At 40.5% G+C, this 11,654-nt stretch overlaps 1 protein-coding gene across 1 annotated transcript; it reads left to right on the top strand.

The window, feature by feature from the left end:
- Window positions 1-802: 802 nt before the first annotated feature.
- On the top strand, window positions 803-10,732 carry LOC138208438 (uncharacterized). The gene is made up of 12 exons (XM_069166288.1): window positions 803-892; window positions 1,807-1,907; window positions 3,390-3,444; window positions 3,731-3,813; window positions 4,686-4,723; window positions 5,214-5,349; window positions 5,635-5,723; window positions 6,619-6,656; window positions 7,756-7,844; window positions 8,727-8,764; window positions 9,329-9,443; window positions 10,711-10,732. The coding sequence occupies exons 1-12, from the start codon at window positions 803-805 to the stop codon at window positions 10,715-10,717; spliced, it is 879 nt and encodes a 292-aa protein (XP_069022389.1). The 3' UTR covers window positions 10,718-10,732.
- Window positions 10,733-11,654: the final 922 nt, after the last annotated feature.

Raw genomic sequence — 11,654 nt, 5'->3', positions numbered from 1 at the left:
GTTAAGGTGTGTTTAAGAGGCAGACAGAAAGGTAAATAATATAATGTGCTGCTGCAGGAAGTGAATTTGTGTGAATTACAAGACAAAAAGACAACAAGAGAAGTCAATGCTCATATAATAAGAAGTTTATTTCTATAGCGCTTTTCAAACAGAACTTCTAAAGGCCTTTACATGTAGAGCAGAATATGCAAGAGTATAAAGTGTGATGACAAAATACAAAAGAAATAAAACAAACAGACAGTCAAGCGAGAAAATAAAATGCAGTCAACAAGAGGTGAGAGAGAAGTAACGTAGGAGGCTCTGAGAAGAGGGACAACGTGTCCTTCAAGAAGACGAATGATTATTTGCGATAAGGCTAAGAATAAAAGTTAATTATTCGTCCGCCGCGAATGAAGCGAAAGACTTGTCGAAAGCGGCGACGGAGATACTTCATACGCGTTTGTACACAAAGATATAGGGCGTCGGTAACGCGTGTCCTTCTCCAGATTAATTGTAATATATAAAGAATCACAGCGTAGAAGTCAAAGTCATTTAAATGGACAAACAAACAATTGTTTGCTGTAGAAACTGAATGTGAATTTGCAAAACCGGAATAACGGCTGTAAAAAAAGTGGAAATTGTAGTCTGAAAGTCAATAAATGTGCTATATTTTACATAAGTATTTCTATATGTAACTAGAAGAAAAAGTGAAGTGGAAATATTGATATTTGAATTAATTTGCTAAATGTCACAGATGTGATTGAGAAGCACCAAATCTATATATATGTTTATATATATATATATATATATATATATGTATACGATGGCGTCTTGTAGATTGAATATTAATTGCAAGTCTTTTGTTTTCACCACAGGGTGTTCCCGGGCGTCGCCGTTGGCAACCACGTGGACGGTAGGTTACAATTTATTCTTCTTCGTCTGCTGTTATTGCAGAAAATGTCCAAAAGATAAAACGATACAGTTTAGAAAGCACACGTGCGGCACGGCAATTAAAAAAAAAACAAGTTTGTATGTAGAAAAAGATATAAAGCGACAATTCGATGCGACGAACGTCCGAGTGAGTTAATATTTGTATTTACGATCCGGATGTTTTTTATGGCAGTTTATTGTAAAACATTCGGCCTAACGAAGTCACAGGAAGACCTCGGTACACCCCGTAAAGTGGGAACGTTTGCAGTCCCTTGTTCCTTTAATGTGGCAGAGCGGGAAACCATTCACGGTGTGCGTGACATTAAAGGCGAGTTTTCACTTCACCAGGTCCGCGTCACAGGCTGGGGCTTCATATTGCAGCACCAAACTTAAAAGTGATTTTGTAAACACGTTTTAATTCCCAAGACTAAGCGTGAGACTTGTTTGTACTCGTAGGTAATTTGTGAAATGTGAGCCTGCAACATATGTAAAGGTTTCATTCCTTCCTTCCTTCCTGTACTGACACCGCTTCTTGATTTGTCCTTCCGGTTCCGAGGACCCGCGGAGGCGGCGACGCCGAAGGATCCCGGGGAACCGCGTCCACAGCGCAGGTGATGAGTTTTGAAGGCGACTGTAGTCCTGGAAAGTAAACGTAGTCCTCAAACGTAGTGTAAAAAATTAGCCTTTAAAACAGCCACTAAAATAGAAATGGTAAAATGTCATATGTTTATATACACATATAAAACTGATGAGGTGCTGCCATCGGGAACAACTTAGAGCTCAGTGTCTTGCTCAGGGACACTTGGGCATGGGGACAGGAGGAGCTGGGGATCAAACTGCCAACATCATCATCACCACTGTCCTAATCTTTTTTTTTCTCTCTCTCTCGTGTTTCAGACCGCAGACTGGATCCAGATCCAGATCCAGATCCAGAACCAGAACCAGATCCAGATCCAGAACCGAGCCGGACAGGAGGACTTTGAAGAATCGACCAATCGGTAGGCAGAGAGTGTTTGTTGTTAAGGTGTGTTTAAGAGGCAGACAGAAAGGTAAATAATATAATGTGCTGCTGCAGGAAGTGAATTTGTGTGAATTACAAGACAAAAAGACAACAAGAGAAGTCAATGCTCATATAATAAGAAGTTTATTTCTATAGCGCTTTTCAAACAGAACTTCTAAAGGCCTTTACATGTAGAGCAGAATACGCAAGAGTATAAAGTGTGATGATAAAATACAAAAGAAATAAAACAAACAGACAGTCAAGCGAGAAAATAAAATGCAGTCAACAAGAGGTGAGAGAGAAGTAACGTAGGAGGCTCTGAGAAGAGGGACAACGTGTCCTTCAAGAAGACGAATGATTATTTGCGATAAGGCTAAGAATAAAAGTTAATTATTCGTCCGCCGCGATTGAAGCGAAAGACTTGTCGAAAGCGGCGACGGAGATACTTCATACGCGTTTGTACACAAAGATGTAGGGCGTCGGTAACGCGTGTCCTTCTCCAGATTAATTGTAATATATAAAGAATCACAGCGTAGAAGTCAAAGTCATTTAAATGGACAAACAAACAATTGTTTGCTGTAGAAACTGAATGTGAAATTGCAAAACCGGAATAACGGCTGTAAAAAAAGTGGAAATTGTAGTCTGAAAGTCAATAAATGTGCTATATTTTACATAAGTATTTCTATATGTAACTAGAAGAAAAAGTGAAGTGGAAATATTGATATTTGAATTAATTTGCTAAATGTCACCGATGTGATTGAGAAGCACCAAATCTATATATATGTTTATATGTTTATATGTTTATATATATATATACGATGGCATATTGTAGATTGAATATTAATTGCAAGTCTTTTGTTTTCACCACAGGGTGTTCCCTGGCGTCGCCGTTGGCAACCACGTGGACGGTAGGTTACAATTTATTCTTCTTCGTCTGCTGTTATTGCAGAAAATGTCCAAAAGATAAAACGATACAGTTTAGAAAGCACACGTGCGGCACGGCAATTAAAAAAAAACAAGTTTGTAAGTAGAAAAAGATATAAAGCGACAATTCGATGCGACGAACGTCCGAGTGAGTTAATATTTGTATTTACGATCCGGATGTTTTTTATGGCAGTTTATTGTAAAACATTCGGCCTAACGAAGACACAGGAAGACCTCGGTACGCCCCGTAAAGTGGGAACGTTTGCAGTCCCTTGTTCCTTTAATGTGGCAGAGCGGGAAACCATTCACGGTGTGCGTGACATTAAAGGCGAGTTTTCACTTCACCAGGTCCGCGTCACAGGCTGGGGCTTCATATTGCAGCACCAAACTTAAAAGTGATTTTGTAAACACGTTTTAATTCCCAAGACTAAGCGTGAGACTTGTTTGTACTCGTAGGTAATTTGTGAAATGTGAGCCTGCAACATATGTAAAGGTTTCATTCCTTCCTTCCTTCCTGTACTGACACCGCTTCTTGATTTGTCCTTCCGGTTCCGAGGACCCGCGGAGGCGGCGACGCCGAAGGATCCCGGGGAACCGCGTCCACAGCGCAGGTGATGAGTTTTGAAGGCGACTGTAGTCCTGGAAAGTAAACGTAGTCCTCAAACGTAGTGTAAAAAATTAGCCTTTAAAACAGCCACTAAAATAGAAATGGTAAAATGTCATATGTTTATATACACATATAAAACTGATGAAGTGCTGCCATCGGGAACAACTTAGAGCTCAGTGTCTTGCTCAGGGACACTTGGGCATGGGGACAGGAGGAGCTGGGGATCAAACCGCCAACATCATCATCACCACTGTCCTAATCTTTTTTTTTCTCTCTCTCTCGTGTTTCAGACCGCAGACTGGATCCAGATCCAGATCCAGATCCAGATCCAGAACCGAGCCGGACAGGAGGACTTTGAAGAATCGACCAATCGGTAGGCAGAGAGTGTTTGTTGTTAAGGTGTGTTTAAGAGGCAGACAGAAAGGTAAATAATATAATGTGCTGCTGCAGGAAGTGAATTTGTGTGAATTACAAGACAAAAAGACAACAAGAGAAGTCAATGCTCATATAATAAGAAGTTTATTTCTATAGCGCTTTTCAAACAGAACTTCTAAAGGCCTTTACATGTAGAGCAGAATACGCAAGAGTATAAAGTGTGATGATAAAATACAAAAGAAATAAAACAAACAGACAGTCAAGCGAGAAAATAAAATGCAGTCAACAAGAGGTGAGAGAGAAGTAACGTAGGAGGCTCTGAGAAGAGGGACAACGTGTCCTTCAAGAAGACGAATGATTATTTGCGATAAGGCTAAGAATAAAAGTTAATTATTCGTCCGCCGCGATTGAAGCGAAAGACTTGTCGAAAGCGGCGACGGAGATACTTCATACGCGTTTGTACACAAAGATGTAGGGCGTCGGTAACGCGTGTCCTTCTCCAGATTAATTGTAATATATAAAGAATCACAGCGTAGAAGTCAAAGTCATTTAAATGGACAAACAAACAATTGTTTGCTGTAGAAACTGAATGTGAAATTGCAAAACCGGAATAACGGCTGTAAAAAAAGTGGAAATTGTAGTCTGAAAGTCAATAAATGTGCTATATTTTACATAAGTATTTCTATATGTAACTAGAAGAAAAAGTGAAGTGGAAATATTGATATTTGAATTAATTTGCTAAATGTCACCGATGTGATTGAGAAGCACCAAATCTATATATATGTTTATATGTTTATATGTTTATATATATATATACGATGGCATATTGTAGATTGAATATTAATTGCAAGTCTTTTGTTTTCACCACAGGGTGTTCCCTGGCGTCGCCGTTGGCAACCACGTGGACGGTAGGTTACAATTTATTCTTCTTCGTCTGCTGTTATTGCAGAAAATGTCCAAAAGATAAAACGATACAGTTTAGAAAGCACACGTGCGGCACGGCAATTAAAAAAAACAAGTTTGTATGTAGAAAAAGATATAAAGCGACAATTCGATGCGACGAACGTCCGAGTGAGTTAATATTTGTATTTACGATCCGGATGTTTTTTATGGCAGTTTATTGTAAAACATTCGGCCTAACGAAGACACAGGAAGACCTCGGTACGCCCCGTAAAGTGGGAACGTTTGCAGTCCCTTGTTCCTTTAATGTGGCAGAGCGGGAAACCATTCACGGTGTGCGTGACATTAAAGGCGAGTTTTCACTTCACCAGGTCCGCGTCACAGGCTGGGGCTTCATATTGCAGCACCAAACTTAAAAGTGATTTTGTAAACACGTTTTAATTCCCAAGACTAAGCGTGAGACTTGTTTGTACTCGTAGGTAATTTGTGAAATGTGAGCCTGCAACATATGTAAAGGTTTCATTCCTTCCTTCCTTCCTGTACTGACACCGCTTCTTGATTTGTCCTTCCGGTTCCGAGGACCCGTGGAGGCGGCGACGCCGAAGGATCCCGGGGAACCGCGTCCACAGCGCAGGTGATGAGTTTGACGGCGACTGTAGTCCTGGAAAGTAAACGTAGTCCTCAAACGTAGTGTAAAAAATTAGCCTTTAAAACAGCCACTAAAATAGAAATGGTAAAAAGTCATATGTTTATATACACATATAAAACTGATGAGGTGCTGCCATCGGGAACAACTTAGAGCTCAGTGTCTTGCTCAGGGACACTTGGGCATGGGGACAGGAGGAGCTGGGGATCAAACCGCCAACATCATCATCACCACCGTCCTAATCTTTTTTTTTCTCTCTCTCTCGTGTTTCAGACCGCAGACTGGATCCAGATCCAGAACCAGAACCAGATCCAGATCCAGAACCGAGCCGGACGGGAGGACTTTGAAGAATCGACCAATCGGTAGGCAGAGAGTGTTTGTTGTTAAGGTGTGTTTAAGAGGCAGACAGAAAGGTAAATAATATAATGTGCTGCTGCAGGAAGTGAATTTGTGTGAATTACAAGACAAAAAGACAACAAGAGAAGTCAATGCTCATATAATAAGAAGTTTATTTCTATAGCGCTTTTCAAACAGAACTTCTAAAGGCCTTTACATGTAGAGCAGAATACGCAAGAGTATAAAGTGTGATGATAAAATACAAAAGAAATAAAACAAACAGACAGTCAAGCGAGAAAATAAAATGCAGTCAACAAGAGGTGAGAGAGAAGTAACGTAGGAGGCTCTGAGAAGAGGGACAACGTGTCCTTCAAGAAGACGAATGATTATTTGCGATAAGGCTAAGAATAAAAGTTAATTATTCGTCCGCCGCGATTGAAGCGAAAGACTTGTCGAAAGCGGCGACGGAGATATTTCATACGCGTTTGTACACAAAGATGTAGGGCGTCGGTAACGCGTGTCCTTCTCCAGATTAATTGTAATATATAAAGAATCACAGCGTAGAAGTCAAAGTCATTTAAATGGACAAACAAACAATTGTTTGCTGTAGAAACTGAATGTGAATTTGCAAAACCGGAATAACGGCTGTAAAAAAAGTGGAAATTGTAGTCTGAAAGTCAATAAATGTGCTATATTTTACATAAGTATTTCTATATGTAACTACGAAGGAAAAGTGAAGTGGAAATATTGATATTTGAATTAATTTGCTAAATGTCACAGATGTGATTGAGAAGCACCAAATCTATATATATGTTTATATGTTTATATATATATATATATATATATATATATATATATATATATATACGATGGCGTATTGTAGATTGAATATTAATTGCAAGTCTTTTGTTTTCACCACAGGGTGTTCCCTGGCGTCGCCGTTGGCAACCACGTGGACAGTAGGTTACAATTTATTCTTCTTCGTCTGCTGTTATTGCAGAAAATGTCCAAAAGATAAAACGATACAGTTTAGAAAGCACACGTGCGGCACGGCAATTAAAAAAAACAAGTTTGTATGTAGAAAAAGATATAAAGCGACAATTCGATGCGACGAACGTCCGAGTGAGTTAATATTTGTATTTACGATCCGGATGTTTTTTATGGCAGTTTATTGTAAAACATTCGGCCTAACGAAGTCACAGGAAGACCTCGGTACGCCCCGTAAAGTGGGAACGTTTGCAGTCCCTTGTTCCTTTAATGTGGCAGAGCGGGAAACCATTCACGGTGTGCGTGACATTAAAGGCGAGTTTTCACTTCACCAGGTCCGCGTCACAGGCTGGGGCTTCATATTGCAGCAACAAACTTAAAAGTGATTTTGTAAACACGTTTTAATTCCCAAGACTAAGCGTGAGACTTGTTTGTACTCGTAGGTAATTTGTGAAATGTGAGCCTGCAACATATGTAAAGGTTTCATTCCTTCCTTCCTTCCTGTACTGACACCGCTTCTTGATTTGTCCTTCCGGTTCCGAGGACCCGCGTCCATAGCGCAGGTGATGAGTTTTGACGGCGACTGTAGTCCTGGAAAGTAAACGTAGTCCTCAAACGTAGTGTAAAAAAATTAGCCTTTAAAACAGCCACTAAAATAGAAATGGTAAAAGTTGAAATAAAAGTCTGGAGTTTATGTTGTAAAAGGAAACGTAATCCTCCAAAAAAAAAAAAAAACTGCGCAAATTAGCTTCTAAAACCAAGAACTAAAATGAGACTCCAAAAGACTCGGTTCTGTTCTGTAAAAGGAGGTTTAAAATAGTCCAAATAAAACAAAAGTAAAAAAAGAGATGTGATGTATTTGTACACCCCCCCTCTCCGCGAGGAATAAAAAGTCATATGTTTATATACACATATAAAACTGATGAGGTGCTGCCATCGGGAACAACTTAGAGCTCAGTGTCTTGCTCAGGGACACTTGGGCATGGGGACAGGAGGAGCTGGGGATCAAACCGCCAACATCATCATCACCACTGTCCTAATCTTTTTTTTTCTCTCTCTCTCGTGTTTCAGACCGCAGACTGGATCCAGATCCAGATCCAGAACCAGATCCAGATCCAGAACCGAGCCGGACGGGAGGACTTTGAAGAATCGACCAATCGGTAGGCAGAGAGTGTTTGTTGTTAAGGTGTGTTTAAGAGGCAGACAGAAAGGTAAATAATATAATGTGCTGCTGCAGGAAGTGAATTTGTGTGAATTACAAGACAAAAAGACAACAAGAGAAGTCAATGCTCATATAATAAGAAGTTTATTTCTATAGCGCTTTTCAAACAGAACTTCTAAAGGCCTTTACATGTAGAGCAGAATACGCAAGAGTATAAAGTGTGATGATAAAATACAAAAGAAATAAAACAAACAGACAGTCAAGCGAGAAAATAAAATGCAGTCAACAAGAGGTGAGAGAGAAGTAACGTAGGAGGCTCTGAGAAGAGGGACAACGTGTCCTTCAAGAAGACGAATGATTATTTGCGATAAGGCTAAGAATAAAAGTTAATTATTCGTCCGCCGCGATTGAAGCGAAAGACTTGTCGAAAGCGGCGACGGAGATACTTCATACGCGTTTGTACACAAAGATGTAGGGCGTCGGTAACGCGTGTCCTTCTCCAGATTAATTGTAAGATATAAAGAATCACAGCGTAGAAGTCAAAGTCATTTAAATGGACAAACAAACAATTGTTTGCTGTAGAAACTGAATGTGAAATTGCAAAACCGGAATAACGGCTGTAAAAAAAGTGGAAATTGTAGTCTGAAAGTCAATAAATGTGCTATATTTTACATAAGTATTTCTATATGTAACTAGAAGAAAAAGTGAAGTGGAAATATTGATATTTGAATTAATTTGCTAAATGTCACGGATGTGATTGAGAAGCACCAAATCTATATATATGTTTATATGTTTATATGTTTATATATATATATATATATATATACGATGGCATATTGTAGATTGAATATTAATTGCAAGTCTTTTGTTTTCACCACAGGGTGTTCCCTGGCGTCGCCGTTGGCAACCACGTGGACGGTAGGTTACAATTTATTCTTCTTCGTCTGCTGTTATTGCAGAAAATGTCCAAAAGATAAAACGATACAGTTTAGAAAGCACACGTGCGGCACGGCAATTAAAAAAAACAAGTTTGTATGTAGAAAAAGATATAAAGCGACAATTCGATGCGACGAACGTCCGAGTGAGTTAATATTTGTATTTACGATCCGGATGTTTTTTATGGCAGTTTATTGTAAAACATTCGGCCTAACGAAGACACAGGAAGACCTCGGTACGCCCCGTAAAGTGGGAACGTTTGCAGTCCCTTGTTCCTTTAATGTGGCAGAGCGGGAAACCATTCACGGTGTGCGTGACATTAAAGGCGAGTTTTCACTTCACCAGGTCCGCGTCACAGGCTGGGGCTTCATATTGCAGCACCAAACCTAAAAGTGATTTTGTAAACACATTTTAATTCCCAAGACTAAGCGTGAGACTTGTTTGTACTCGTAGGTAATTTGTGAAATGTGAGCCTGCAACATATGTAAAGGTTTCATTCCTTCCTTCCTTCCTGTACTGACACCGCTTCTTGATTTGTCCTTCCAGTTCCGAGGACCCGTGGAGGCGGCGACGCCGAAGGATCCCGGGGAACCGCGTCCACAGCGCAGGTGATGAGTTTGACGGCGACTGTAGTCCTGGAAAGTAAACGTAGTCCTCAAAGGTAGTGTAAAAAATTAGCCTTTAAAACAGCCACTAAAATAGAAATGGTAAAATGTCATATGTTTATATACACATATAAAACTAATGAAGTGCTGCCATCGGGAACAACTTAGAGCTCAGTGTCTTGTTCAGGAGGAGCTGGGGATCGAACCGCCAACCTTCTGATTAGTGTGCAACCGACTCTACCAACTGAGCCACAGCCTCCCTAGATACGTGTGTGTGTATAGATATATATATAGGTATAGATATATATTATAAATATAGCTATATAGTTCGAGATATATATCTATATATAGCTATATAGTTCGAACTATATATCTATATAGCTATATAGTTTGAACTATATATCTATATATAGCTATATAGTTCGAGATATATATCTATATAGCTATATAGTTCGAACTATATAGCTATATATAGATATATAGTTCGAGATATATATCTATATAGCTATATAGTTCGAACTATATAGCTATATATAGATATATAGTTCGAGATATATATCTATATATAGCTATATAGTTCGAACTATATAGCTATATATAGCTATATAGTTCGAGATATATATCTATATAGCTATATAGTTCGAACTATATAGCTATATATAGCTATATAGTTCGAGATATATATCTATATAGCTATATAGTTCAAACTATATAGCTATATAGCTATATATCTATACACACTTATCTATATATATAGCTATACACACACATTTCTAGGGAGGCTGTAGCTCAGTCAGTAGAGTCGGTTGCACACTAAGCAGAAGGTTGGTGGTTCGATCCCCAGCTCCTCCCGTCCACATGCCAAGTGTCCCTGAGCAAGACACTCAAGTTAACAACTTTTAGAAAATGGTGCATTTTTCTACAAGAAACTGTACAACCGTGAGAGAAAACATTCATGGAACTGCGCCGAACTGAAGGGAAGTAAACTGTCCGTTAACTACTAACGATCGCTGTAATGTGGAGTGAGTTTTAAAACAAAAGGGGGCGCGACAACACGGCGGCGCGTTCTCGCGCTTGGAGGTTTTCATGTGGCGGACTGACTTCCAACTCGCGCGCGAGCAGCGTCCGGTTCTCGCCTCGAAATAACCACATTTGCGCACATTCCTTCTCTGGCTGTCAATCTGGTTTAATAAATCTAATTTGACAAAATCATCTTTAAACATCTGCACAAACCCCGGTGTTTTCTCACGAGGCCTCGCGATCGGTTATCTGTACAAAAGAAATCCTCCCCCAGCTATCACTCACTTTGATCTCGGTCTGAAGGGGATAACCTGACATCATCATCTGCGGTCCTCCTCAAAGAAGAACAATGAAGCTCGGATGTTCGGGGCAGGAGGTCCTTCATTCAGACGGCGAGCAGCTCGGTGACTCGTCGCTCTCCTAAAAGAGCCCTGTGAAGAAAAGAAGCACTTCATTGTCAGCGTGGTATTTCTTGTCAAGATTTCCACAGATATTAAATTCAACTTTTATGAATCCAACAAGAGAAACTGGATCACAAACAGAGGAGACGGAGAGCCGCTGGCTCTGAAACTTTGTGCCAAACGCTCACCATATACACCAGCGACACGGCTCCCTACGACCTCCGTTAACATGATCACACTTTGTTTCCTATTCCGTCGCACCGCTGCGCACGTCTCGTCGTCGTCATGTCGCGGTTCAGAAAAACACACGTGTCACACATCCATCAGGTGTTTTCTAAACCCTCAACTTCTGGGACAGAAATCTATTTCATCATTCAAACACTGGGGAACATCTGCCGCCCCGTTACAGACGAGACGACCCGGGGACGCCGAGGTTGAGTTGTTCTGACGGGACGCGGCACATCGATACCTTTTCCTCGCCCCCCGCCCCGGCCCACCCTCCACCGCCACTAACTGAAAGTGCTGAGCGGGCAGAACCGTGCAGGTGGATCCTCTGACCCAAATACGAGCCCCGGAAACCGACCCCGTGTTTTTGTTGTTCAGAAACTAACTGGCTGAATGAATTCTTTCTGATGTCTTCTTTTCTTTTCTTTTTTTTTTCTTCTCTGCCCTCCCTTGCCTCCCTGCCTGCCAGCTGACATACTTTCTTTTAATTCATCAGCAGCACGGCGAGCGACGGAGGGACGGATGGAGAGAGAGAACCAAAGTCTGTTTCGGCATCAAAAGAGCATCTCGGAGACTCGGGGGAATACACCGACTCCTCTCTGTGCTTTTTGATGATGCCTT

Source organism: Embiotoca jacksoni, unplaced genomic scaffold, assembly GCF_022577435.1.
Source record: "Embiotoca jacksoni isolate LCO1_2020_lvr unplaced genomic scaffold, fEmbJac1.0.p SCAF_38, whole genome shotgun sequence".
NCBI classification, from domain to species: domain Eukaryota; kingdom Metazoa; phylum Chordata; class Actinopteri; family Embiotocidae; genus Embiotoca; species Embiotoca jacksoni.
The sequence above is the reverse complement of the archived record's forward strand: the minus strand, read 5'-3'. Positions and strand labels throughout refer to the sequence as shown.